Raw genomic sequence first — 24,872 nt, 5'->3', positions numbered from 1 at the left:
ATCATCTGAAAGCACATTAACTAAAGCAACAAGGGTGTTTTCCCTTTCGTTATTCTCCAGCAACTTCGATGATTATTTGAGTCAAAATTTGCACAGATTTACTACTTTATACATCCTGGGAATAATATTGGTCTTTGACACCGACAACGGGTGTCAGGTGCCTCTTAGACATGGTGGGAAAAATACTAAGTCATGTTTCCTTTTGTGAAGTGAAACCATGAAAGAGAAACTGAGCCGGACTTGGAACGAGAAAAAAATCACTCCCCTCACATTTGTTTTAAAAACGTATACCAGGATGTAAAACTACACTTTCAAATACAAGGGGATGTACAAGTTTGATAATCACTCTTAACATTTATGACAATAGAAACCTTGGATTAGAGGTACAGCAGTATACAGCATTTTGAGAATCATTTCACTTTGATTCATCATGAATCGGAAAAATATTTTCAGTTCTTCTTATCACCCAAAATTTGAATCTGAGAAGCGTTACTGACACTTATGCTTCTCAAATTGTGTGTTCCAGCATAGGGTTCCAACAAGTAGGGATTATTCTCCCTCCGTGGACTTATTCACTCCAGGTTTTCGGCAATATCTAAAACATGCGACCACTTTTTAAAATGAAATGTTTACAAGTTATAGTTTTAATACCTATAGAGCCCATCATTTATATTGGATTGAATAATCAAACGGTCCAAAAACCAAAGGTATACTTTCCCTTTAAATGTGACTTTGAAAGAGAAAGTACTTGAATTGCTCGACTGAAGTAAGTCTATGGAAACTCACTACTCCTTTTTGTCGTGTCGTTTGGTGAATGGTACAAGACAGCACAAAAAAAAAAACATCACGTGAATAAGTTGCTCTTTTGATCATGTGCGCCGAACCGAAACTTTTAATAAATCCAGCACTCCATGCTACACAAGGTTGAGTCAATACTACACCTACACAACGGCTAGCAAATCTGTGCGCCCACCCAACACTTGGCTAGTTCTACACACCGTCACTGGGGTAGTTTCGTAAGCTGGTGTTTGCTCCAAGAATCTTTCGTGCCTCATTGTTTTTAACTAGTCTGAAAGTCATGGCTGTTACACGATACATAGCTGGGTTGCTTCTGGTTGCACTGGTTGTTAACGGACAGGAACGTAAGTTGACTTTATTCATTAAAAAACTTCAGTCAGGTTTAACAGATGTAATGACTATTTTTTTTGCAAAGAAAGGGCCGCCATCAAAACAGATATAAGCTGACTCATGCTACGAAACCCGTGTGTTTTCACGGCCATGGGGTTTAGGATTGCCGGAACATAAAGGGGTGGTCTGAAGCTCAAACTCACCATACTGGCATGGATGGTTGCACATAATAAGTGTCGTAGCAGTATGATTGTAGTATTTTTTAGCTTTTAAATTTTGTTGAGGTTTTGTTGATAAATAGGTTGGTACCCAAGTGCGTCTGTCTACGGGCGAATTCCCATAGATTCACATCAGAGCTAAACATTTTCGCTCTTGCAAAAACATTTTCGCTCTTGCAAAAACATTTTCGCTCTTGCAAAAACTAGGGAAAGATTTCCGTATTCTACCACCACTTTTACATTCGTATGAAATGAAATAGTATGAAGTTTACTCAAAATGTGATTCTTATCGTAAAAGATGAGTAAAGTGGCAGGAAAGTTTTCCGGAAAGAAACATGTCTCCGAATTCTGCCACCACTTTTTCAGTCATGATGATGAAATAAATTGAAATCTAATTTACTTTAACCCACTTCCTTCTATCTTTTTGACTACCAATTTTTTTTTACAAAACAATCTGAGATGAAAAAAAAATAGTAAACGAACAAATTTTTTTTTTGTCCCTGATCAGTTGGAGACTTCCAGGAACCTTTGTCGCTGGGCGCATCTTTGCAGCAGATTCATCCATTCAGTAAGACATTTAATTTCTTATTGTTTAAACAATTAAAGACACCATACACTATTGGTAATTACTCACAACATTTTTTAGCATAAAACCTTACTTGGGTAACGAGCAGAGGAAAGCTGTTGATAGTATAAAACACTTTGAGAAACGGCTCCCTCTGAAGTAACATAATAATGTTTTGGATGGAGGTTATTTCTTACTCAAATATTAAAAGACTTCAGGCCTGAATGATTTTATTAGGCATCTGAATGCACCTTTTCCCGGTGTTCCTTTAGGAGGGTTTACCAAACTAGAGCGGGAAAATATGAATGGGAGCTTGCTTACAATCTTCTTTTTTTTATTAATTATTTTATTGAAATGTTAACTCTTTTGTTGAGCCTTTTGATCAAAATACGGTGGCCCCGACCTCAATTTTTGGAAAAACTAGCTGCAGACGACGGTGGTGTCAAAATGACATTAAATGTGAATTCATTTTTGGGGATAACAAAACGGAGCTCAACCAAATGGATTTGCATGATTGATGACGTCTGGGTTTTTCGTGAGTCTTTCTGAAAAGCACTCGAGAAGGGTATTCTTAACTTTAGGATCAGAAACTTTTTTACTGCCATGTGAACTCAGCATCGCTATTGACTAAACATAATATTTTAAAGAATTTCAGCTTAGTGCTGGTAGAGTCATTCAAGCTAATCTTTTTAAAGATTAAATCCCCGCTTCTTTCACGAGTCTGGTAGGTCTTGTCACCACGAGGTAACCTTACAGGCAACTTTCAGGCAACCAACTAATGTGCGTGCTAAAGGACCACTCATTGCACATGAATAATTGTTCACGATTGAACCATGTTTAATGGTTACTAAGAATATTATGTGAACAAAATCATGGTAAGATTTTAGTCTAATTTGGAGGGTTAATTTGCAAAAGAGATTGACCTAGCATCTTTTTATTCATTTTTTAAATCAATTTCAGGAGCTTTTTTTTTAATTTGATCGGATTTGATTTAAAAGTTAGGGGTCATTAACTTTTTAATTTCTTTTTCGAAAATTGTTTTGAAACCCCCTGTCCCAGCCCGAATTTCGATGTTGGCTTCACAGCACTGAAGAACAAAGCAATAACTCAAAATGAACCAAATATTTAAGATCAAAGGTCGCCAACTTCAGTTGTTTTCAGTTACTTTTCCTGGCCTAAACAAACAACTTTGCAGTTTAGTCAGAAATGGTGACAATCTTGCCAGCTTGGCCAGCTGTTATTTGTTCATAGTGCCCTATTATCTTTTAACATTATATCTATTTCTTTAATAAAACAAACTGAATTTCGATTTCTACTCATTTCTCTTGAAACACCAACTTTAAAATATTTGAAGAAAAAAAACTGAAATTTTTAAACATCTAAAAAAGCTTTTTAAAAAAGAGGCCTGATTTCAAAGAGCTGCTTAAGCAGAAAATATCGCTTAACTAAGCATAACTAAGTAGGAAACCAGTTACATTTTGAACATGTAAAATGGTATTTTAGCTGGTAACCTCATTCTTGTGAGCATAATTTTGTTCTGCTTAGCAATTTGTTGAAATTTGGCAATGGTCTTGACCAGTGCCATTTCGTGTCAACCTAATCCACCTAAAAGTTTTGCTCTTGCACTATTGTATCTATAAAATTAACATTTATTTACATTGCAATCTTATTCATTAACATTCTATTACTGCTGGATTGAATCATTTCTTTAGTGGGAAAATTGATGAACTCCAACTTCCCTTGCGAATTCTGTGAAGAATTTTTCGACTTCCTCTTGAACGTCACAACAAGCAAAGATACCTTGGTAAGTACCACGGACACGAAGAGTAGTTTTGTTCAAAATCTCACACTGCGTTGTTAATATTTTCCTCCTGGTGTGATGTGACAGTTTTTTTGGTAATAATATCCTGAAGACGGAACAAACTTGAATGAGCCTGTGTAGAGTTAAAGTGATGTGTTGAAATGTTGTCACGAAAACCTTTAATATAATTGTTGAAATATTTTATTTTTGTTGTTGTCATGCAGGATGGCATCGAGCAGCTGTTGTTAACCGTGTGTGAATGGGCACCTTTTGTTCTCTACCAAGATTGCCGCAACTTTGTGAAACAGGTCCCGAGCATTGTGGATATGTTGGCGAAACAATATCTTGTAATACATAATGTCAAGGGCAAACTTTTTGGACGCTAGGTGGCAGCAGACTTACAAGGTAAATCCATTGTATTCGGTAGAGCGCATGATCGGAACTGCGTAAACGATGGAAATTTACCTGGTAAGTCTGCTGCCACCTAGCGCTTCACAGTATTCCAATGTACAGTAATTGGTCATCAAATAACAATAGCCATTTGAACTTTAGATTTAAAGGTATTTATATTCATGGTCGGTCAAGGAAGGTACATTTTTTTAAGCATACTTATTTTGAAGTCCATACTAAGAATCTAATATGAAGTCAAAATAAAGAAATCTTTATGTGAAAACCGTTAACAAATTTTGTTTTCAAATGCTGATTCCGGTTGTTATAACCCAATTTCGGCTAATGTGTTTACATGCTTAAACTTTTGCATGGTTTTTCGCATTTTCCTTCTGAGTCACACAACGGATTCAGCCAAAATGTTCACAGGATTATTACTATTCAGGTAGTGTGGTCGCTCGCACAAAACAACAAACGCTGTCAATCAATCTAACAATCAATCAATCAAAAATAACATTTATATAGTGCCAAAATAAACACAAATTGTACAAAGGCACTCAAGGCATCTATATGAAATGAATTGCAGTGTACTTTAGGAACAAGATAACATTTAGAAGCAGTTTTTCTCTTGTAGATTCTTTTAAGCACTTTTTAACCATCTTTTGATGAGTAAGAGCACTTTGTAGATTATTGCATTTCTTCCTCCATGGTTTGAGCATCCTTTGTGTGATTTGGAATGGTGTTTCACTGTTTTGGTGGTCCAATAGAAGGAGAGTGCATCTCTCCAAATGTAAAAGAGTGAAAAACATCACTCTTTACATTTTTCGAGTTGTCCCTCATATGGCTCTTTAAAAACAGCGGTGGTTATTTCACTGTTTTAAAGGGGTTTCACTCCAGGACAGAGTGAAAAATCACCCAAGAGATGCAAACTTCGATCTAAAAGAGTGGAAGACCACTCGAAAAAGAGTTGGCTGTTCAAATAGTGCTTTTACACTCTTTTGCAATTAGAGAGTGAGCGATCTGCAAAATGACACAGCGTGGGTTCTGCCAGCATATTGCGACAAAGCACCTTGTAAACCATTACATGGTGCTTTGTAAAGGAGGAGCTGAACTCATACTTCAAACGTATAGTCCCACATACTTTGGAGGAAAATACTGTATATTTCAGCGCCTTGAGCGTCAGTGATCTGTATGATATGCGCCCTATAAGAAGCCACTATTATGATTATTATTACTATTAAACTGTCACCTTTAGTTTGTCAATATTTGACAAGTACCATATTTTTTTCTTCTCTCTCCAAGAATGGTTCCGAAAACTGTGCTCCTCTCTGTAACAAGATCGGAGAAGGTAACCGCATGCAAGATGCGATGAACTTCATGAAATTGATGAACGCCATGCCGATGAAGCGCCCCGAGCAAAGGCCTTAGAGTTGATCGGTCTATCCGTCGCGGGTGCATCGAGAGAGGGCGGCAGAGAGGGTGACCATTTTGAAGACAAGTGGGCAAGTTTTAGGAGGTAATCCGAAATTTTCAACATTTGTAAATATAGTACGGAAGTACCATTTTTCAAAGACTCCATGTCCTGTTTCAGTCATCAGTTGTCCTACTGATTTGTCCGTTCATTCATCAGAACAAATATTTCTGAAAAAGTTACATACACTGGGAAAAACTGGAGTGTGAAACTGACACCATTTGTGTTGTCATAATAATATATTTAAAAAAATCTACATTTTCAACATGGTGTTAAAATAACACTAAATTTGTCCAACACGATGACACTGGTGTTATTTCAGCACCATGGCTCTCTTTTGAGTGCCATATGAACACCCCCAGTTTGCAATGTAATTTCAGTGAAGTACTCACTGTATTGTATTTTATATACAATGTTGAACGTTTTGGGTATACTCCTAAGCTTGTCCATGACGGTTAACGCTTCTAGTAAGATAATTAATTAATAGCTAAGGATACTTTTTATCTGATCATAATCCAGTGATTTTAATGGTATCTCTTTTAATGCGGCTTTTTTAATCTGATTTTGGTTAAGGTTTTATTTGGGCTGGTGTGGATGGCAGGAAACTTGTTTCGGGTTGGGGTGTGGGTGGCCATTACTTGAAAGTCAAATACAGTTCGGGTGTCATGCTTCCCAGTTTGTTTAAGATTTGTTGCATTAGCATGTCAAAGACGGCGTATACTCTAACTAATTGTCAAAGATCATCAACTTCACCTGGTGTATCCCACCGTTTGCATACAATAACAAGACTTGTGAACACTTTTGTGAAGAATGTGCAAACATGAAAGAAAAACGAACGTTGTTGCATAATGGTGTGCGTTCATACTCTGGGGTAAACAAAATTTCTTTCCCCCAAATCTACTTGACTTCAAGGAGTAATATTTTAAAGCAGCTCACCACTGCTCTTTGCGTATAGTAAATGTGCATGGTCATAATTTGTTTGAGTTACAACCAAAGGTATACCCACCAAGAGTTGCATCATATGCAATACGTTTTTTTTCATAAACTGAAAATAACGACACCACCAGTTACATATACACACAACTCTCTTTTAATGATTACATATTACTCCTTTCTTTATATAAAAAACATAAATGTTATTAAAGATTAATACTATTCTTTATCATCTTAAACGGAAGTCGGTGAAAATGCGTGAATCATTACTGTCCTGCTTTGTAGCGCAGATAAATATTGGTCTAGAACACTTTCGAAAAGATTGCAATTTAGTTCTTGCAGCATAATGCAAATATTTTAATATGTGTGTTTGATTGAACAACGCGGTTATTAAACACTTATAATGCCTATAAAGATCGACTGGAATCTTTGTCACTTATTTTGTTCAGTCAGTTCAGTTAAACAGTCTTTAGATTTTAATCAAAACATTTTCCAAAAGTTGACTGATTTTTGATAAAATCATAAGGGCCTTGCAATCGTCTTCATTTTATGCCTGATTTTTGAAAAATTAAGCCTTGCAATATTCTCTGTTTTTGTCTGATTTTTTTTATAAAATCATAAGGCCTTGCAATTTTCTAAATTTTTGACTGATTTTTGATGAAATCAAAAGGCCTTGCAATATTCTCTGATTTTTTGATGAAATGATAAGGCTTATAGCCTTGCAATTTTCTTCATTTTCTTTGCCTGATTTTTGATGAAATCATAAGGTTATAGCCTTGCAATTTTCTTCAAATCAGAAGTCTTAAGCCTTGCAATTTTCTTCATTTTTGCCTGTTTTTTTGATAAAATCATAAGGCTATAGCCTTGCAACTTTCTTCATTTTTGACTGATTTTTTGATAAAATCATAAGGCTATAGCCTTGCAATTTTCTTAATTTTTGACTGTTCTTTTGATAAAATCATAAGGCCTTGCAACTTTCTTCATTTTTGACTGATTTTTTGATAAAATCATAAGGCTATTATAGCCTTGCAATTTTTTTCATTTTTGACTGATTTTTTGATAAAATCATAAGGCTATATATATAGCCTTGCAATTTTCTTCATTTTTGACTGTTCTTTTGATAAAATCTTTAGGCTATAGCCTTGCAATTTTCTTCAGTTTTGCCAGATTTTTTCATAAAATCATAAGGCTATAGCCTTGCAACTTTCTTCATTTTTGACTGATTTGCAACTTTCTTCATTTTTGACTGACTTTTTGATAAAATCATAAGGCTATAGCCTTGCAATTTTCTTCATTTTTGACTGTTCTTTTGATAAAATCATAAGGCTATAGCCTTGCAACTTTCTTCATTTTTGACTGATTTTTTGATAAAATCATAAGGCTATAGCCTTGCAACTTTCTTCATTTTTGACTGATTTTTTCATAAAATCATAAGGCTATAGCCTTGCAACTTTCTTCATTTTTGACTGATTTTTTGATAAAATCATAAGGCTATAGCCTTGCAACTTTATTCATTTTTGACTGATTTTTTGATAAAATCATAAGGCTATAGCCTTGCAACTTTCTTCATTTTTGACTGATTTTTTGATAAAATCATAAGGCTATAGCCTTGCAATTTTCTTCATTTTTCACTGTTCTTTTGATCAAATCATAAGGCTATAGCCTTGCAATTTTCTTCATTTTTGACTGTTCTTTTGATAAAATCATAAGGCTATAGCCTTGCAACTTTCTTCATTTTTGACTGATTTTTTGATAAAATCATAAATCATAAGGCTATAGCCTTGCAACTTTCTTCATTTTTGACTGATTTTTTGATAAAATCATAAGGCTATAGCCTTGCAACTTTCTTCATTTTTGACTGATTTTTTGATAAAATCATAAGGCTATAGCCTTTCAATTTTCTTCATTTTTGACTGTTCTTTTGATAAAATCATAAGGCTATAGCCTTGCAGTTTTCTTCATTTTTGCCTGATTTTTTGATAAAATCATAAGGCTATAGCCTTGCAATTTTCTTCATTTTTGCCTGATTTTTTGATAAAATCATAAGGCTATAGCCTTGCAATTTTCTTCATTTTTGACTGTTCTTTTGATAAAATCATAAGGCTATAGCCTTGCAACTTTCTTCATTTTTGACTGATTTGCAACTTTCTTCATTTTTGACTGTTCTTTTGATAAAATCATAAGGCTATAGCCTTGCAACTTTCTTCATTTTTGACTGATTTTTTGATAAAATCATAAGGCTATAGCCTTGCAACTTTCTTCATTTTTGACTGATTTTTTCATAAAATCATAAGGCTATAGCCTTGCAACTTTCTTCATTTTTGACTGATTTTTTGATAAAATCATAAGGCTATAGCCTTGCAACTTTATTCATTTTTGACTGATTTTTTGATAAAATCATAAGGCTATAGCCTTGCAACTTTCTTCATTTTTGACTGATTTTTTGATAAAATCATAAGGCTATAGCCTTGCAATTTTCTTCATTTTTCACTGTTCTTTTGATCAAATCATAAGGCTATAGCCTTGCAATTTTCTTCATTTTTGACTGTTCTTTTGATAAAATCATAAGGCTATAGCCTTGCAACTTTCTTCATTTTTTACTGATTTTTTGATAAAATCATAAATCATAAGGCTATAATTTTTTGATAAAATCATAAGGCTATAGCCTTGCAACTTTCTTCATTTTTGACTGATTTTTTGATAAAATCATAAGGCTATAGCCTTGCAACTTTCTTCATTTTTGACTGATTTTTTGATAAAATCATAAGGCTATAGCCTTTCAATTTTCTTCATTTTTGACTGTTCTTTTGATAAAATCATAAGGCTATAGCCTTGCAGTTTTCTTCATTTTTGCCTGATTTTTTGATAAAATCATAAGGCTATAGCCTTGCAACTTTCTTCATTTTTGACTGATTTTTTGATAAAATCATAAGGCTATAGCCTTGCAATTTTCTTCATTTTTGACTGTTCTTTTGATAAAATCATAAGGCTATAGCCTTGCAATTTTCTTCAGTTTGCCTGATTTTTTCATAAAATCATAAGGCTATATAGCCTTGCAACTTTCTTCATTTTTGACTGATTTGCAACTTTCTTCATTTTTGACTGTTCTTTTGATAAAATCATAAGGCTATTATAGCCTTGCAATTTTCTTTGCCTGATTTTTGATGAAATCATAAGGCTATAGCCTTGCAATTTTCTTCATTTTTGCCTGATTTTTTTCATAAAATCATAAGGCTATAGCCTTGCAATTTTCTTCATTTTTGATGAAATCATAAGGCTATTATAGCCTTGCAATTTTCTTTGCCTGATTTTTGATGAAATCATAAGGCTATAGCCTTGCAATTTTCTTCATTTTTGACTGTTCTTTTGATAAAATCATAAGGCTATAGCCTTGCAATTTTCTTCATTTTTGCCTGATTTTTTGATAAAATCATAAGGCTATAGCCTTGCAATTTTCTTCAGTTTGCCTGATTTTTTCATAAAATCATAAGGCTATTATATAGCCTTGCAACTTTCTTCATTTTTGATAAAATCATAAGGCTATATATAGCCTTGCAATTTTCTTCATTTTTGCCTGATTTTTTTCATAAAATCATAAGGCTATAGCCTTTGCAATTTTCCTCATTTTTGACTGATTTTTTGATAAAATCATAAGGCTAAAAAAAAAGGCTAAAAAAAATCATTAGGCTAAAATCATAAGGATAAAATCATAAAATCATAAGCCTTGCAACTTTCTTCATTTTTGATGAAATTATAAGGCTTATTATAGCCTTGCAATTTTCTTCATTTTTGCCTGATTTTTTCATAAAATCATAAGGCTATATTTTCTTCATTTTTGCCTGATTTTTGATGAAATCATAAGGCAATTTTCTTCAAATCATAAGGCTTAAGCCATGCAATTTTCTTCATTTTTGCCTGATTTTTTGCTAAAATCATAAGGCTATATAATAGCCTTGCAACTTTCTTCATTTTTGACTGATTTTTGATGAAATCATGAGGCTATATATAGCCTTGCAATTTCTTCACTTTTGCCTGATTTTTGATGAAATCATAAGGGTTAAGCCTTGCAATTTTTTTCATTTTTGCCCGTTTTTTGGTTAGATTTCAAGGCTTAATTTAGCCTTGCAATACTCTTCATTTTTGACATATTTTTGATGAAATCATAAGGCCTTGCAATTTTCTTCATTTTTGCCTGAATTTTTTATGAAATCATAAGGCTATAGCCTTGGAATATTCTCTGTTTTTGCCTGATTTTTGATAAAATCAAAAGGCTTCTGCCTTGCAATTTTCTTAATTTTTGCCTGAATTTTCGATAAAATCATAAGGCCTTGCAATATTCTCTGTTTTTGGCCTGATTTTTTTATGACTTGCAATTTTTTTCATTTTTGCCCATTTTTTTGTTAAAATTACAAGGTTTAATTTAGCCTTGCAATATTCTTTGATGTTTGCCTGATTTTTTGATAAAATAATAAGGCTTATGCCTTGCAATTTGCTTATTGCCCGATTTTTTTATTTCAAAAAATGAACCCTTGCAATTTTTTCAATTTATCCGAATTTATCATAAGGCTTAAGCTTTGCAGTTTCCATCACTTTTCCCTCACATTTGATAAAATCACAAGCCTTGCAGTCATTTTCATTTTTGCCTGATTTTTGACCAAATCATAAGGCTTACGCGTTGCAATTTTCTTAAATTTTGCCTCATTTTTAAATAAGACTAATTTTGGACAAAAAAAATAATTTTTAGTGCCTGATTTACGATAAAATCACAAGGCTTAGGCCAAATCCTTGCTATTTTCAAATTTCTTTTCAACTTTTGGATAAAATCGCAATTTATCTCCATCATTGCCTAATTTTTTAACAAATCACAATTGTCTCAACTTTTCTTGATTTTTGATGAAATCACAAGGTATAGTTAGCCTTGCAATTTCAACCATATCATATTGAAGACATCATGGCCCCGAAATGGTTAAAATCACAAGAAGTTGGCTCAACTTTATCTCCTTTCAGTCCCTGATGAAGACGTCCTGGAAGCTTCATCTTGGAGACTCTTAATAGTGCCACTTAGACTGGCTTCCAGCTTATCCCTCTCCTGCATTTCCATCGAAAATCTGTTCTTCAGCCGCTTCATCTCGACTTTGAGCTCCTCAATTGTCTTGGCCTTCCCCGCAGAATCTTTAACTTCCAAGGAGAGCTTGCTCGTCAGCCGATTCTTTTCTGCCTTGAGTTCATCTATTGTAGCATCCTTCTGTGTACAACTAAAAATTTTCCTTGAGAGCATGCCCTCTACACGCGTGCTTTCGGCTTTGAGCTGTTCTAAAGTGTGGTTCTTTTGGACTGCTTCAATAATTTTCCTCGACAGACTGCTTTCTAATCTCCTTATTTCACCTTCGAGTCTATCTATAGTGTGAGTCCTCTCAACTGAGTTGGTCCTTGTTGCTGAGAGACTGCCTTCCAAACGGGCATTGGCGACTCGGAGTTCCTTCATCTTTTCATCTTTCTCAGAAGCGTCCTTACGTCTGTCAGAAAGACTTTCTTTTAAACTTTCAATCTCTTTCTGAAGCTGGTCTATCCTATCTTGCTTTTGAGCAGTCTCCTTAGTGTTGGCTGCATGTAGCCCTTCTAACTTCTCAATTTCATCTGCTAGGACATCAAGTTTCTTTGCTTTCGCAATGGAGTCTGTTCTCTCCGTCGACAGATCTTCTCGTACCTGATCCAAGTCGCCCTGAAGTCTATCTATAATTTTTTTTTTATCAACAGAGTCGGCCCTTTCCCAAATAAGGTTGACCTCCAACCGTTCAATCTCTGCCCGGAGTTGTTCTATCGTCTCGCTGTCTCCAGAGGAATCCATCATTCCGTCAATCTTGGCTTGAAGTCCTTCTATCGTCTTCGCCTTATCAGCGCAATCATTCCTCTCAGCTAAAAGGCTGTGTTCCAACCGTTCATTATCATCTCGGAGTTTGTCTACCATATGTTCTTGTTCACTGGCTCTCAAGACCTCCCTCGAGATATCACTCTCCAACTTCTTCACATTTGCAAGCAGTTCTTGAATCTCATTGGCCTTACTGATAGAATCATTTCTTTCTGCTGACAGACCTTCCTCCAACCGTTCGTTGTCACCTCGGAGTTTGTCTATTAACTGTGTCTTCTCACTGGAATGCATTACTTCCATCGAAAGGTTTCTCTCTAAATCTTCAATCTGGGCTCTTAGTTCTTCTATTGTGTTCGTCTTCTCAAGAGATTCATTTCTCTCCCGTGAGAGGGTTACCTCCAACTGCCCAAAGTCTTCTCTAACCTTGTTCAGTGTCTTTGTCTTCTCAGCGGAATCCGTAATTTCCCTCGAGAGGTCTCGCTTTAACTGCTCATTCTCCTCCCGTAGCTCTTCGATCGTCTTGGTCTTCTGGAGATACTCTTGCTCCCTCCAGGAGATCTCCGTCTCCTGCCTCACGTTCAAGTTATCAGTTTTGTCGTTGAGCTCTCCGATGTGTTCAGTAAGAGCTCCAGACTGCGTGACGAGCTCCGAAGCCTTTTCGGAGAGAGGATCGAGATCTTCCACTTTCTGTCTGATATTTCCAGACTTCTCATTTGAAACTCCGAGGGTTGTGTTCATGTTTCCTAAACGGTCCTGTACGAAGAATCTGAAGAAATAAGACAAACTCACATGTTACCAAAAAAAAAGTGGCGGAGAGACAGACAAGGTAAAGATAACTGGCGATTAATAGCGAAAAGGCTTAAGGAAGTGCAGCATTCCTTTGCAGTCTTGTTCATGTGAAAAGCCTTTTCTGTCTAAAGCTGATCCTTTTTATCTGGTTGTTGCTACTAAATGCGCAGTAGCACCTTGTAAACACTTATAAGGTGCCACATATCTAGGTCTCAGAATTCATAACTTGAAATAACCTCTCTTTCTGTATGTATAAATGTATAGGCCTACTAAGCGCCTTGAAAACCCCTTCTCTTTTCAATAAGTGCACTGGGTTCTTTTACATACGTTACACAACACATGGGACCAACGGCTTTATGTCCCACCCGAAGAATGAAGCAATGGTAAAAAGTGTCATGCTTAAGGACACAAGTGTCATGGATAGGGATTCAAACCCACACTCTGCTGATCAGAAACACCAAAGTTTGAATTCGGTGCTCTTCACGGCTCGGCCACGCGATTCAGCTTGGCCAGGACACTTCCTCTCGGCCACGGCAACATATATTTAGGTCAATATTAGAACCATCGAACTAATTTGTCAGATTGTAGCCCATACCAACAACCCATTACCAACCAATTAGAATGTTAGTTTACCTGAATGCCAGAATGTCATTCCTGAGTGCGTTGAGATCCCTCGGTCTTACACCTTCCAACGCTTGAGATTCTGTCGAGAGGTTACCCTGGATGTAACGACTACTGACCAGCTTCATGACTCTCTAGGGTTGTAAGAAAATAATCAAGATGTAACAAATAAGGAAAATTTATATTGCGCTTAATCCACCTAATAAGGTGCTCAAAGAAGAACACGGGCACTATAGGCGCATGAAGTGCACTGTGATTTGTGCAAGGAGTAATCTTTCTTTCGGTCACTATCTAACTGATTATACAATAACCACTCACCATGTAATCATCGATCTCCTTTTCGTTGTAAATCTCCCTCTAGAGTGAATACATAAAAAAGAACTTGTTAAGAGTTTAATTGTTCTCAAAGAAATTTGCTGGTTGCAAGATTTCCATACCTCTGGTTCATGTTAATCTGTTTTAAGGCCGATTTATAGTCAGTCCCGCGGTGGAAATTTTGACAGGCAAAACAGTTTATAGTCATCGCTGAGTCCTGAAAAATGTGTCTTTTTATGATCCCGCGTCAAGACTTCCATTGCCCGACCATCGTGGACCATCCCGCGACCGACTATAAACCGGCCTTTAGAGTAAGAATAATCCTTTTAAGAGGCCATTCACATTGTACTCATAGGTGCACCCCACTAAATTAAACTTCCATAGAATACTGTGCAAAATGTTTCTTCCTTGATTAAAAAAACACCCAACACCAAACGTCCGAGCAGCATACTTGAAAAATATCCTTACACCTCTTGGCCAATTTTGTCAGGACCTATACCATCCAAGTAGTAACTCTAGTTGAAAGTTAACGATTCCCAGGTCACATTTTGGGCAAAACTTGTACACAAATCTGTGTATAACATCATGTTTTGAGGACCTACAAAACATTAATTAAGCTGACTCTCTATTTTTCTAAAATTAAGTGGGATGCACCCTTGTGGCGGGGAGTGAAGAAAAGCACACTGTCAAAGACGTTGCTTCAGAGCACAAGTGACATGACGAGCTTTGACCTTACACTCCCATGTAGGATTAATTAGTCAGTAGGGAATATTCACTTCGATAGAGCACCTGAACCAAAGGTACTGGGATCGGCTGGCGTACAAGCCCGATCACCTCTTCCTGTTATTACAAAAGATAAATAACAATGTAGCTCTATGCTGTTAATCTATTCGAAATAGGAACCAGTCTTGTACGGATTATTACACTGTTATGAAATATACTACTTAACTTACCTGGCAAACAACTTCTCGCTTGAAGCTCGGCACCCACTGCGCAATGGTGTACTGAAGCAGCCTGTAGATACTCTTGGTGGATGGGATAAGGTTGAAGGGTGGTGGGAGAGTACCCACTGGGCGTAGATAAGTCGCCCAAACGGTGGCACGATGAAATTTCCACTCAGTGTCAGCATCTTCCTGTAGGCATTTAAAAATATATAAGTTGTGACTTAGCTGAACGTAATCAAAATGACAAGTTTTTAATTTTGACAAGCCGTGGTGTAATGCGTTTACTTTTAAAGGCAGATGACACTATTGGTAAGTACTCAAAATAACTACGAGCATGAAACCTTACTTGGTTACGAGTAATGGGGAGAGGTTGATAGTATTAAACATTGTGAGAAACAGCTCCCTCTGAAGTAACGTGGTTTTTGAGAAAGAAGTAATTTTCCACAAATTTGATTTCGGGACCTCAGATTTAGAATTTGAGGTCTCAAAATCAAGCATCTGAAAGCACATAACTTCGTGTGACAAGGGTTTTCTTCTTTCATTATTATCTCGCAATTTCGACGACCAACTGAAAGTATAAAACGGCTCCCTCTTTAAATAACAAACCTGTAAACATTTTGGCTCAATTGGTCATCGAAGTTGCAAGAAATTAATGAAAGAAAAAACATCTTAGTTGCACAACTTTGTATGCTTTCAGATGCCCAATAAGCCTTTAATTATTTGAGTGAGAAATTACGTCTTTCTCAAAAGCTATATTACTTCAGAGAGAGTCGTTTCTCACAATGTTTGATACTATCAACAGCTCTTTATTGCTTGTTACCATGCAAGTTTTTATGCTAACAATTATTTTGAGTAATTACCAATAGTGTCCACTGCCTTGAAGTGAAAAGGCTGCATCTCTGTGAGAAAACTCTTCTCTGATTCTTACCTCCACTATGTTGTACGTATTTGACAGCATACCAATGAGGGCGTTTAGTAGGACGAGTACCGCGACAATGTGATAGCAGACATAGAGGGCGGTGCCTGCGGTTTCGGCAACAGACTGTTTTGCAGGAAGCACGAGGATATTTGTACCTATCATGCCGAACAGCGACCAGTACAAATCGTGCATGCCACCAGTAAATCTGCAGGAAAATTCCAGGGGAGAAACCTGATCAATTAAAAATTAACTTCTCAAAAGCTCCTTTAAAAAATTTTTGAGTTTGGCCCTAAAAACTTAGAAAGTATGCATCCTTTTCACTGCCTGGGTGTGTTATCGTTAAAGCATTTGGGTCAATAAGTTTACTGGTTGAGCATTTTTTTAAATTGGCTAGGATAGTAAGCATCACTACTGCTTTGTAGTACACCCTTCGGAAAAGGAATTACATGCAGATGACAGGTGTAAGTTGCCAGTCAAATGGGATGTATTATTGAAGCAACTTTCCTAATGGAGCTATAATTAGAAATGATTTACATCCCTAATCGTACCCAGAAACTGGGTATATGGGAGATGGCAGTGTTCAAATTGATGGGCTTAGAAGTGGTATGGCTGACTTAGAGGCTTATTCTTCAACATCATGGCAGCCGATAGCAACAGCCTTAGGCCGATAGCAACAGCCTTAAGCTGATAGCAACAGCCGATAGCAGCCGATAGCAACAGCCTTAAGCTGAACAAAAATAAAAACTTTTGTACTTACGAGGAAAAACCAACCAGTGTATGACAATCAGCAGGTTCGCTCCCTTCCCCAGCGCATGCCCGCATCGCCGATTGTCCAGCCGAGTAGAAGTTCCGATAAAGACCGATTCCGAAAGCGAACCAAATAGCCAGGAAGATTACAAGGAACTTTAAGATGTCTCCAGTCATCGCTCCGAGGGAGATGCGCAGCGGACCCACGGATTCGCTGACTAGAAGCAAGTTCAAAAGACGGAGGAATGACACTGTTATGGTCACCCCGAACAACGTCTCGGCTACCAGCGTCGGCTGGTACGCGTCGTACTCCAAATATTCTTGAAGCGCAGGTGGTAGGACAGATGCTGCTGCACCCGAGTCAACAACGTCGCTCAGGGAGCCAACTTGGCGACAGTGAGAGAGCGTGTTAGCAATGATCCCGGACACGCCCTCTATGATCGTTCTGTTCAGTCTTCCCTGAAGACCCTTAAGGACTGAAGTTACATGGCTTTGGACATTGGAGTTCGGTTCGTTGTCTGCAAATGTTATATCGTCACGGGTAGAGCGATTATAAACTTGTGGCCGAACAAACTGCACCAGCTGAAAGGAAAATCATACAAAATTTATGTACAACAAATATCTCAGAGTGATTTCAAAACTTTATCTCATAGGGGTTTTTCAAAACTTAAAGCTAACTTTCTTGAAATGCATTCTGCTCCATCTCAGTTTTTAACCAAGTTTTTAACCATAGTTCAACAGTTTTTCCTGCCAGAGATTGTGGAAATAGAAAACCGACTGCCACAGAATGTGGAAAGGAAATAATATTACAGAATCTGAAAGGGAAAACATTACAGAATATGGAAAGGGAAAGCATTACAGAATGTGGAAAGGGAAAAATATTACAGAATGTGGAATGGGAAAACATTACAGAATGTGGAAAGGGAAAACATTACAGAATATGAAAAGGGAAAAACATTACAGAATGTGGAAAGGGAAAACATTAGGCTACAGAATATGGAAAGGGAAAAACATTGCAGAATGTGGAAAGGGAAAAACATTACAGAATGTGGAAAGGGAAAAACATTACAGAATGTGGAAAGGGAAAACATTACAAAATGTGGAAAGGGAAAAACATTACAAAATGTTGAAAGGGAAAAACATTATAGAATGTGGAAAGGGAAAACATTACAAAATGTGGAAAGGGAAAAACATTACAGAATGTGGAAAGGGAAAACAGAATGTGGAAAGGGAAAACATTATGGAAAAAAAAGATTACAGAATGTGGAAGCTTACATCAAATCTCCCACTCCACTGTAGAAAGAACACTGTGAGATAAAGTATTATAATAACTGCCTCGTGGATATTGGAACTGTCTGATATGTAACTCGCTCTTCCTTGTTTCATTATGATCTTGATATGCATCCACATTAAACCTTGGGGATGGGGGGAGATGGGCAGGAGAAACAGAGAAAAACAAACAATCGTTTATAATAATATGGGGAAACATTAGAAAAATGCATCAATTTATTAGAGAGTAAACCAATAAAAATCATTTTTAATTTTAGTTACCCATACACCGATGTGTGTTAGCCCTGTAAACTCAGTACTTCCCCAAACCCTGTTAAAAAATATCAAAGGCATTACTCGAGTGGGATTGGAACCCATGACCCTTGCAATTCTAGAGCAGTGTCTTACCAACTAGACTTCCGAGATTGCCCGGTAACTAGAGGCAATTCGAATCCTATGTTTTAGCAGCGGGTAACGCAACTATAAATTTCATAACTAATTTGCTGGCCGGAGTTACTACATATTGCACAACAGAGCATCAAGATTTAAAAAAACAATCACAGGCCCTTGCTTTTATTAGCTGGCCCCAGACCCCATCCCCTTGATGTCATGACGATCCTAGACCTAACTTCACTTCTAAAATTGGCATGACCAATGTTTTGGGGCCTGACTAATGTTTTTTGTTTTGTCGTCACATTTTAGCTACAGAATCTGGACTTCCTGTAGGAATGATGATTAAATGTGTACACAGCTCAGTATACAATCGTACATTTCATACAATCATCGCAGGCGCGAACTGCGCAAAAGTAGCACACAACAGAACATTACATTGTAAATTAATCAGCATTGACTACACAACAATACAACATCATAATGATGATCATAACAAACAGTCGATCACTAACCGCATCCAACCCCCCCAAAAATATATGGAACTATGAAAGATTTAAAACAAAACATCATAATAAAGTACCTGTATACCAAGATATCCCTCCAAGTTGATAAACACGAACAAGGAATTGTTCAGAGTGCTTGGGACTCACCAAAACCTGTTCCTTCATGCCAAAACGAAGAGATCAAACGTCGCGCACAACAAGTTACAACAGTGTTGTAAGCCACAGCAACGCTTGAGGGCGCACAACACCAAGTGGGGTACTGAGGCTCCAAGAGGACGCAGATTTCCCTAGGACACCTGCTCTATTAAATTGGATTGTAATAAAGACTAGGCCTACTTCCAAAATACCTTTGTACGCGCGCGTTTTGGGAGGCATGAGTATGTGGGCGTTACCGTGGAGTAACGTGGTGCATGCACGTCATGTGCTGGTCTAAATAATGACATTTTTTGCTAGCACCACTATAATCACTAGAGTTTTGCGCGATTAAAAGTATATTCGAGCAGGTGTCACAGGAAAATCTGTCCGCAAGGATGTCCCCCATCATGGGAAATTAGTATGGGCTGCAGGAGAAGATTCGAAAGAGGGCGCTATCGGCAAAAAATATATGCACAGTTCGCCATAAGGAGGACGGAATCTCCGTTGAGAGCAATATCCTGCCACACAAACTTACAAGAAACAACTTTGGCCATAATATAGCTAAGGAGTTTGACATTCAGCTATGCAAAATCTTAAATTACCAGCCAGCCAATATCGAAGTCCCAAAACGGGTTGGATATATCACTTACCTATAATCCAAATAAGAATGAGCCAATGGAGGGTGTCTATTGTTTCAGGGTTATCTATGACGCTAGCTGCGATGACAAACACCAAAAAGGTGAAGCCAGACCCTGCCTTCATCAACATCATTACATACCTGTCAGAAAGAAAGATCAGAATTCATCAGTACTGTTTATCAGAACGCTTGGTAATGGTCAGTGTAAAGGCACCGGGGTCAATTTCACAAAGAGTTGGGAATAATGTCCTAATGTAGGACTAGTCTTTTTGGACTAGTCTTAGGAGATATTCAAAGTCCTAATGGGCACCACAACCAAATTCAAGATGAGACTAGTCTTAACTCTTTGTGAAATCCACCCCGGACACTACCTGGTAGTCATTGTCAAAGACCAGTATTCTCACTTGGTGCATCCCCCAAAAAAACTGTGAAAAATTGGGCTCAATATTGGTCATTGAAGTTGCAAAAGAATAATACTTTTTTTACAGTTGGCCTCAAAACAAGAAGAGTTGAATTAGCCTTTTTTAGGTAAAACTGCAATGTTTGATTTCGGTGCAAATATACAAATCTACACAAAGTAATAGGCCTACCCTAGTAAATGTGTCCATCCTAAACCTCAACGTGACTTTTTAGTGTAGGCCTACTGAATTGAACCGTGACAATGACGGCACAGTTTTTTTTAAGGAAGTCAAAAGTTTACCTTTTGGTGTATTGTAAGTTTACATTATGAGTAGTCCGATTACATATCATTACAAGTGAACGTGTCTATAAAAGGGATCAAAATGCATTATATGAATGCCCTTGGGAGGGTTTAAACTTGATATTTACATTTCTGTGGCCCGGGGGCCGATCGTACATCAAACCGTTTTTTTTAAACATAGGGCAAATGTCTACCATTGTGAAAAAGTGTGTACCTATAGCTAAGGCCAGGTAAAAAGAAATACCAGTTGAGTTCGGGGTTTTTTTTAAAGAGGAGGATGAGGGCATTTTTATTTTTTTACATTTTTTCTTCTTCCAAAGGTGGCTGACAACCATGTTTATTCAAATTGGCCACCAATTCTTCAGTTTAAAAGTCACTACTTACTTTATATGTAGTTACAAGTTCTTAAAAGATTAGTAGGCTAAGTTTAATGAGAAATACACAGAAAATTTGTCTTTTTTGTTAAAGAAAAGGTGGAAAAACAAGAAAGTAAAAAAAAAGTATGCGGCCTCAAACAAGGATGAGGGAGGGGACGATCAATGTTTTGGGGTTTTTTTTTGGCCTAACGTGTCACACTCACGGCAGTCTGGTGAACTTCACAACCTTTGGGAACGGGAAGACTATGTAGAGCATGCAGATGATTGGATACCCCAGAATGACCAAAAGTGCGAGCAAAATTTGATGCAGGACACCCTTCTCGTTCCAGCTCAGAAGATTCTGGTAGAACTGCGCAATGATAGCCTTCTGGGAATGAGGATGAGCTATGAACTGAAAAGAACAATAATGGGGATGAGGATGAGCTATGAACTGAAAAGAACAATATAAATGGGAATGAGGATGGGCAATGAACTTGGCCCAATTTCATAAAGCATGTAAGCACAAAAAAACTCGCTAAACACATAATAGTATTGCTTAGCAGAATCAGGCTACTAGCCCAAAATAATTACATTATAGTTTGTATGTTGTGGCTGGTGCCGACTCAATTAATTGAAAATTATTATTATTATTTTTTTTTTCAAGCGGTATTTTCTGCAAAAACAGCTTTATGAAATTGGGCCATGTGCGGAGAGAAAAAAGAGGTTTTTAAGAAGTTGATTTCGATACCTCAAAATTTAGAATTTGAGGTCTCGAAATCAAGCATATGAAAGCACACAACTTCGTGTGACAATGGTGTTTTTTTCTTTCATTATTATCTCGCAGCTTCGACAACCAGTTGAATTCAAATTTTCACAGGTTTGTTATTTTGTGCATATGTTGAGCTACAGCAAGTGAGACGACTGGTTTTTAACAATTACCAATAGTGTCCACAGTCTTTAATTATTAATAGTCAAAACCCCAAGGTGCAGTACCTCTTTCTGTTTGTAGTTAATTGCCTCGAACAGCTTAGCCAATGGATGTTGTTTGCCTTCAACATTCCGGTACTTATCCGTGTTGTGGTAGCGAAACAGCGCAAGAATCTGAAAATATTAATTTGTGTTAAAATTCCACAGTAAAAATGAAGAAAAATTTATGTATTTGGGTAGGCATATGACTAATGTCCATACAGAGCAGTGTAATATATGCCCTATATGTGGATACTTACAGCAGACCTTAGCTATTACATGTCAAAGAATAGCGTGTACCACATCGAAAAAGGTATATCAATACAAACAATTTTGTGATGAAAACGAAACTATCGTGTTAAGAGCACATTAGTTCGCTCTAGTCATCGTCAGTAGAGACTACACCTGTCTCATTATAATTACCTCTTCGGTCGAACTGGACTCTCCCAGCATCTCACCGGCAAACACTTCAATGCCTCTCGCCATCTCCTCATACTCGGCACCGAAGTCCTCCCACATCGCACTCAGAGTCCGGAGTTTCTTGCTCATCTCGAAGGCGTGGCCGAAGACGTCCACCTGGGTGGCCAAGACGTAGGCGGGCTGGGAGAGGGCGCGGTAGATGTGGAGGGTGGATACGGCTTGGGTTAAGGTCACATCGCCCCGTGTGATGTTCGGCTCGTCAAGCTTGTCACCGAGTCCGACCAGTAACTGAGAATTGATATAAAGGTACCAATTAGCTGAGATATGTATACTAAAATATATGAAGCAGGTAGTTGAATATCAGCGTGATCGAGACGAGTTGTTTTCCCAATTGCTCAAATTGATCTAAGATTGATGCTGACTTAAGCAACATGGGTGTTCTGGGGCATGATCGTAGACGAACAAATCGGAAAATGCCCAAATTGAGCTGAGACTATTAAGAAACTTATGGTTAAATCTGTACTCAGAATTTATATTAGAATAAATAACGGGCAACGGAGAGATGCTGACTAAAAAACATTGTGAGAAACAAAGTAAAATAGCTTTTGAGAAAGAGATAATTTCTCACTGAAATATTTGAATCTGAGAAATCTGAAATTGTTTTGCCTTTTATTTAACTGAAGTTTAGATATGTCCTACCTTAACAGCGTCAAAGTTGTTACGCTGAGCTGCCAGAACCAAAGGTGTAATGGCTGGATGAAAATCATCATTATCACAACTATCGGTCAGGATGGATTCTCGTATATCCTTCAGGAGCAAGCATAAGTAAATTGGTAAGTCATTATAAATCTTTTTAATAGAAACTTCTTATAATAGCGCTTATATCCGTCACTTGCTGCTTCAGCATACAGTATTTTCCTGCAAGGTATGATGGGACTACGTTTGAATTAAAGACACTGGACACTATTGGTAATTGTCAAAGACCAGTCTTCTCACTTGCTGTACTCCAACATATGCATAAAATAACAAATCTGTGAACATTTTAATTCAATTGGTCTTCGAACTTGCGAGATAATGATGAAAGAAAAAAACACCCATGCCACACGAAGTTGTGTGCGTTTAGATGTTTATTGTTTTTTCATGTATACTTGTACATATATTTTTGATGTAATTTTTTGTTAACCAAATGCCATTAGTCTATGACTTTTTATTTGGTCTTGTATTTTTATATGAAAATAAACCAATATTGAATTGAATTGAATTGGGTAATGTTTTAAACCTGAATACCTCTTGGTCCGGTTCTTGGAGATAATGACATATCACCGTGACTGCTTCGTCAAACCCCACGTCTATTGCACGTATCAATGCGTCACCGAGGGGTATGTGGAACATGAGAAGCACGTTTATTACATCTGCAAAAAAACATGAGACATGAACGATGTTTAGTTTTAGAGACTTGACTTATTATAGGGACACGTTGCCTTGGATCGGGCGAGTTGGTCTTAGAAAGGTGTTTGTTATAAATTCCATATAGTTACAAAGATTTGTTAAAGGTAGAATACAATCAACCACACAAACATTCCTCGAATTTGCGTGGTTTTCCTTTTATTTTGCGAACAATACGGTCGACCGCAAACCAAGTATATATTGATACCTCACCATGCAATGCCTCAAATCCTATAATATTGTGTCAAAGTTACTAAAATTAAAAAAATAAATTGGACACTTGCCTATATACCCATCCGTGATGGCGTCAGCATAAAGCGTCAAATCCTCTTCGTTTCTCCAATCCCGCAACCAGCCATGTTCTTTCCATTCCGTCAACAAATCTTGAAGCTTCAGCCCGTTCCCCGTACCGGCCAGCTTGCTAATGGCATCGTAACGTGCTTCCTCGCCGCGTTCGCCCTTCTCTCTTAGGTAGGTCTCCGCGTCGGGAGACGGTACAGACTGGGCGGGTACGGTGCGCTCGGCGTACACGTCCTCGGTCGGTATAGTACCGTTCTCAATAACACCGTTATTCCTGTCTAACAGTTCGATGGCCTGTTCATCGTCATCCATTTTGTTTCGATCCCCTCAAAAAGTTTCCTGTATAATTTCCCGATCATGTCACAAGTCGAAACGCATAACTTCCTGCATTGTTTACGTCAAAACACTCAAACAACTTTATTATTTTATTTTCGTCCATGAACTGCAGTTGCTTTCTGTGTTAAAAGTTGATGTTGTGTTGTAATAATACGTACAGGTACGATCGAGTTCAGACCTCGATTTAGGTAAATACCTCGCAGAGTGCGCCAAGGTCATGTTTTTGTATTAAAAAAATCTCACGGTTCCGCGAGAATTAAAAAGGGTGCATCCGACCACGGTAGAGAAAAACAAATTAACGGTTTGGAATGAAGTAACGTCTAGGAATCCAACGAAACAAAAACCTGTGAACGCTTTACTTCGTAAACATTTTCAGTCTGGTCACAAAATATTCAGTCAACTACATTCAATGCATGCTTGTTGGTCTGATATCTCATGACTTAATGTATTAACCTTATCTCCACACACACTTAAAGGACCAGCACAAAAACAACCAATGATGAGTTCGACACTATGATTTTCTTCCAAAAGCCCGCAATTAGAATGACCAGTTACGTTAATGAAAAATTTAAATTCTGGATTTCCGGAGTACATCAATACAAAATACTTTCTTAAAATCAGTGACTCTAACAAGCATTCACCTTGCAATAACTTGGGTGTTAAAATTGACACCATGGGTGTTTAAATAAACACTGCCAAAAAAG

General features: G+C 37.3%; 2 protein-coding genes across 2 annotated transcripts; one reads left to right on the top strand and one right to left on the bottom strand.

Annotated features, from left to right (window-relative positions):
- The first annotated feature begins 906 nt into the window (after positions 1-906).
- LOC117303870 lies at positions 907-6,920 on the top strand. Its single transcript, XM_033788270.1, has 5 exons — positions 907-1,142; positions 1,855-1,914; positions 3,624-3,715; positions 3,937-4,059; positions 5,402-6,920. The coding sequence occupies exons 1-5, from the start codon at positions 1,079-1,081 to the stop codon at positions 5,525-5,527; spliced, it is 465 nt and encodes a 154-aa protein (XP_033644161.1). The 5' UTR covers positions 907-1,078; the 3' UTR covers positions 5,528-6,920.
- A 4,291-nt stretch (positions 6,921-11,211) lies between these two features.
- Positions 11,212-24,453, bottom strand: LOC117303835 (short transient receptor potential channel 4-like). The gene is made up of 14 exons (XM_033788223.1): positions 23,817-24,453; positions 23,374-23,498; positions 22,786-22,893; positions 22,090-22,374; positions 21,694-21,801; positions 20,925-21,112; positions 19,658-19,785; positions 17,983-18,122; positions 16,718-17,289; positions 15,970-16,165; positions 15,051-15,230; positions 14,101-14,139; positions 13,795-13,916; positions 11,212-13,138 (listed from the first exon to the last, which is right to left on the bottom strand). The coding sequence occupies exons 1-14, from the start codon at positions 24,142-24,144 to the stop codon at positions 11,497-11,499; spliced, it is 4,161 nt and encodes a 1,386-aa protein (XP_033644114.1). The 5' UTR covers positions 24,145-24,453; the 3' UTR covers positions 11,212-11,496.
- Between the last annotated feature and the right edge of the window lie 419 nt (positions 24,454-24,872).

The sequence above is a fragment of the Asterias rubens genome, chromosome 20 (genome assembly GCF_902459465.1).
Source record: "Asterias rubens chromosome 20, eAstRub1.3, whole genome shotgun sequence".
Taxonomy (NCBI): Eukaryota; Metazoa; Echinodermata; class Asteroidea; order Forcipulatida; family Asteriidae; genus Asterias; species Asterias rubens.
The sequence above is the reverse complement of the archived record's forward strand: the minus strand, read 5'-3'. Positions and strand labels throughout refer to the sequence as shown.